The 4,593-nt window shown below is 41.0% G+C and overlaps 1 protein-coding gene across 15 annotated transcripts in view; it reads right to left on the bottom strand.

The window, feature by feature from the left end:
• Window positions 1-687: 687 nt before the first annotated feature.
• The window catches only part of ABI1 (abl interactor 1), an 82,630-nt gene continuing 78,724 nt past the window's right edge, over window positions 688-4,593 (bottom strand). For all 15 annotated transcript variants that reach the window (XM_005513796.4, XM_065050689.1, XM_005513799.4 and 12 more), the window contains 2 exons: window positions 3,400-3,585; window positions 688-1,748 (listed from right to left, as the gene is read on the bottom strand). In XM_005513796.4, the coding sequence (XP_005513853.2) occupies window positions 1,573-1,748; window positions 3,400-3,585 (362 nt within the window). In that variant the 3' untranslated portion in view covers window positions 688-1,572. The remainder of the gene's footprint in view (window positions 1,749-3,399; window positions 3,586-4,593) is intronic.

Here is a 4,593-nt window from a genome sequence, read left to right as displayed (position 1 = left end):
GAGAGACGGTTTGAATGCTTTCCTAGCTGTTAAACCTGGAATTGTATACATGGAAATTGGTCCATTATAAAAGACGAGATGTAGACTTGGTTACATACATACATGAGAAGTTTTCCAATTCATATGAAATACAGATGTTATTTGTTGCTACTTGCTAGCGGTTAATAAGATGCAGAATTTGAGATTGCTGCAGTTAAGAAAATGAAAGGCTCAGTATTTCTAACTCAAACTAAAAATGAAGGATTAAACAACCAGTCAAAGCTTCAATTCCCTCACCTTCCGTCACTCATTTACATTCAGTACCCTCCTAGAAGTCAGCTTTCAAGTCCCTCTTACAGGAACCTTCCAGCACTACCAAATTCCTTGTCAGGTTAATTAAGCCACAGAATCTGTAGAACAGGGCCATATCTCATTTCCACCTGTGGTCCCTTAAGACGCTGGCTGAGCACATTGCTCCATTCCCTGGAAACAGAACCCACATCCTGTCAAGGTTGCTCCCCTTTGTCACATTTTGAGGGACGCCTGCCCCCTCTGCTCAGCTGGGCACAGCACCAAGCTGGATCTCGTTTCCACTAAGAAATGGCAGTTGCAGATGGTGTCCAACTTGCTGCATCTTTATCACTAGATACACTCAAGAATCCTTGCCAAAATTAATTTTGGGAGAAAATAACTTTTTAAGAGTATGTATAAGTGTGTAACTCAGATTTAATATCTAATTTATTTGCCCTCTGTCAGTGATAAAGTCACATTACAAACATTTGCTTTTTATAGTACATTGCCTGGGATAACACAGCCATGATTTTGCTACGTTAGCATTCCAAACTTCTTTGCCAAGCCAACCAACAAAGTAATGGACAAGACCTTTGGTTCACTTATATATTTATGAATGGAAAAAGTCAATGTAAATTTACTCATTAAAAAAACTCAGGTACAAATTACACATACATAAGACCACCCATTTTTGATTCACATGGACACCTTAGACCCAAACAACTCATTGTAATAGACTTCAGTGAGAATACTCCAGGTAAAGATTACAACAATTGGAAGCATCTTGGATTTTTAAAAAAGTATATTTCAATACATAAGTTTGTATGCATGCTTTAAACAAATATAGTTCAAGAATGAGCAAAGAGTCTAAACAAAAAGTAATATGACCAGCACTAACATTAAACTTCTCATCCAGATTTTAATATGTTAGTCTAACGTAGTGTTAGTTACCATGCTGTACTGAAAAATGTAATGGCACAATCTGATCATGGTTCATTAAATATTATACCCTACTTCCCCAGAATATTTAGGCTGGTCATAAAATTAACAATGCATAAGTAAATAAGTATAACCAGTTGTAGACAGTTGCTTGTTTTACAAATTGCCATCAGATAAGACATACTGTCTCCAGAGGCTTTGAGAGATGGACATTCAATCATACCATTAAAACAGTATGGCCTGAAGAAATGGGCACATTTTTTTGAAAGTATATTAAGACATTTCTGTTAGCTTTTTAGTTACCCCTTGTAAATAATCATGGTATGACTGAATACAAGACCCAGCTTTGAAAAGCAAAGGATTTTAATCGGCATAGTGCATGATTGATTCAACGTAATTCCCAGGAAACAAGCCAGTTACTCGATTGCAAACTCCTTCATACCAGCCGTCATCGTTCTTCTTTATCACATAAATGATTGCACCCTCCATAAACGACAGCTCATCGTCTTTGTCCTTTGTATAGTCATATATAGCAACAACTGTGGATGGAACAGGGACACATTTAGCATTTTATTAATTGCACCAGTATTAACATTTTTTGAAGTATAGTTATTTTTTTAAGAGACTACTTTGTTATCCTAGGGTTTTCCATGCTTTTCCTGTTGAACATTAATTTCACTTTTCTCGCAACATTAGCTACCATTAAGTAGTGGGTGGTGACTACATGAAATGTTCAGTTAAACTGTTGACAGAGGTACAGTTGACTGTGACACAGTAAAGCAGAGCATACAGACACTTAAAAGCTGGAGTATGAAATAACTGGCTCCATGAGTGTGTCAGTCATTTCTGGTGACACTACCTCAGAAGCAATAGGGCCCTGTCTAGGGATCTCCTGATTACAGAAAGCATAAAAAATAATACATCATCCTGTAGAAATGGACCAACAGGAAAAAACCACAACCCTACACTATGGCTCCTGCAGCTTTACAGTATGTACTTCAGTGTATGATCTTAACACAGCTGCATAAAGCCACTGTACAGAAGTGGATGGTCTTGGCTACAGAACTGTGTGAGAACTTTTGGTGCTACTTTTCAAGAAGCTGCACTGAGTGCAGGTGTAGAAGTTACCATAGGAAAAAGTAGAAGCAAATTTACAGCAACATAAGCTACTTGCAGTACCTGCTTAGCAAATATATTACTCTTACTAACCTCCAACTCATTGCGTGCAGTTAGAAAGTGGAGATCTCCCTAAGGAAAGTAAACGTCACCACCAATACTAGAATTAAGGAACTACCACTAGGAATCCACTAACTTTGGACACCACAGCCTTACGCTTCAAAACAGCTAACACGGATTTATGCAATTGATTGGTTTTATGAATTTCAAGAACCTACTAGTTTACATATGTCTTAATGCCTAGCAAATAATGATGTGGCATATGAGCTATTTTCATCCCATGGGTATGTCCTGCTCACAGTCCAGCCAGGAGTCGAGATGGAACGCGGCAGCTCGGCCAGGAGCGCTGCCACAGGTACCCTGCCCCATGTCACACGCATTACAGGTGCCAGCCAGGGCGGGAGAAAATTTGCAACATTGCTGTTGATGAAGCGGTCGCTGGCAGAACACAGACAACTCTCCAGGCAGGAAATGAGCACCTCAATTATTCATGGGAAGAGACGTTTACTGTATGAGTTCATACCTAAGCACGGTTTATAGCCTGCTGATCTAGAGACACTGCTAAGTCTCCAAGGAAGCCTCACTACATTTTACAGTTGAAAGTCTAATGATCCACTCCAGCTGTCTGGTTTGATGGGGTAAACAGAGCCCGGACTTTCTGGCCTTTTTGCAAGGCTATTTCTAGATGATCTCCCAGCAATCCTGAAGCGGCTACAGACACAGGCCAGCAGCTCAGCAAAGATGAAAGCCATCCCATTTAAATCTGCCTCTCATAACTAAGGATTTTTTTAATCCACTCTAGAATGCTTGAAGGTATTTTATAATCCTTCTAAGGAAGGATTATATTTTATCACATTAGGTATAGCCACAGACAAACTAAGAAAAGAATGGTTTGAGTTCTGACTTAGCAGGGACAATGACTGTTTTCATCAGACCCAAGCTAAGTCCTTCATTCCCTTCAGATACCATTAATCCTCTGATACCGCAGTGACAGAGTTGCAACACTTCCCTTACCTTTCTCTATATAGTTTTTAGGTGCCCAAGCAGGATCTCCGTCTGCGTAGGGATCACTGTACTGCACAACAGCGGCCTCCTCATCCTCATAATCCACGGGGGGTGGGGGCGGAGGAGGAGGGGAGTCATCAAACATCGGCATCTCATCGGGAGGCGGTGGTGGGGGAGGAGTCGGGCTATCAGCAACTAGAAACGTTTGGAGATTATTTTTTCTCTTAAATCAAAACAGTGTGGAGATGCAAACAAACCTGAGAGGCTGTACACTGTAAATAAAAGGGGTGGGGGGACAACACACACAGCATGCACTATAATACCATGCACTGATTAGAAACAGAAGCTTTGTATTAACAGCTACAACATACGACTACATTTGTGATTAGTGGTCAAATCTATGTGTAAATGCTACTAGAGTCAAAGCACATGCCGCAGGGTAAAAGCTGAACACCAGCGGAGAGGGGGCGAGCAGCTGCGGGAGCTATGGGAGGACTCCGAGCGGCACCCTCTGAGCCGGGCTGCAACAGGCCTCTGCACTGCACCAGCAGCTTCACTGCTTTTGAACAAATCCTTGGCCTATAGCAAACCAACTGATTTCTGAACACTGCTTCCTTGGATTCCTTCTCTCTCAGAGCTCGCGTTAAGGGGACAAAAAGATCTAGTGTGGATCATAAAACAGGGAAGAGACTAGTGGTTAAGATTTAACCAGGTAGGAGAAAGCCAAGTAATCCCTTCTGCAGAGGAAAAGCTTTGATCCTTATCTTGCAGACAAGCTTGTGTGTGCACACATCCAGGATTCAATTAATAAATGGAGAACTACAACAGGCAGCTGCTGCTCTTGGAGAAAAAAGTGCTCAAGGAATTAAGTGTATAATCCAAAAAGTCAAATCCCTGCCCTGAGATTCCCCAGTCAGCACATTTACAAGTTGCTTTGGGAAAGGGAAAAAGAGAAAGACATTATAGTAAAAATCGCTCTTAAAATCAGTTCATCAAGTTAATTTTCAGCAACATTCTCAGCAGCTGTCAGCAAAGGAGAGAGGGAGCACGCTCAGATGCAAGGCGTCAAGTCACTTATCCTATTCCTATACATGGAGCTAGGTGTAAGCACTATGAAGCCAGAAATTGCTGAAAGGAAGCTACTGTCACTAAAATCAACTCTATTGTGTAGCAATACAGATTTAATTACAAGAGTTTTGCTTG

The sequence above is a fragment of the Columba livia genome, chromosome 2 (genome assembly GCF_036013475.1).
Source record: "Columba livia isolate bColLiv1 breed racing homer chromosome 2, bColLiv1.pat.W.v2, whole genome shotgun sequence".
Taxonomy (NCBI): domain Eukaryota; kingdom Metazoa; phylum Chordata; class Aves; order Columbiformes; family Columbidae; genus Columba; species Columba livia.
This window is presented reverse-complemented; position numbering and strand designations above follow the sequence as displayed.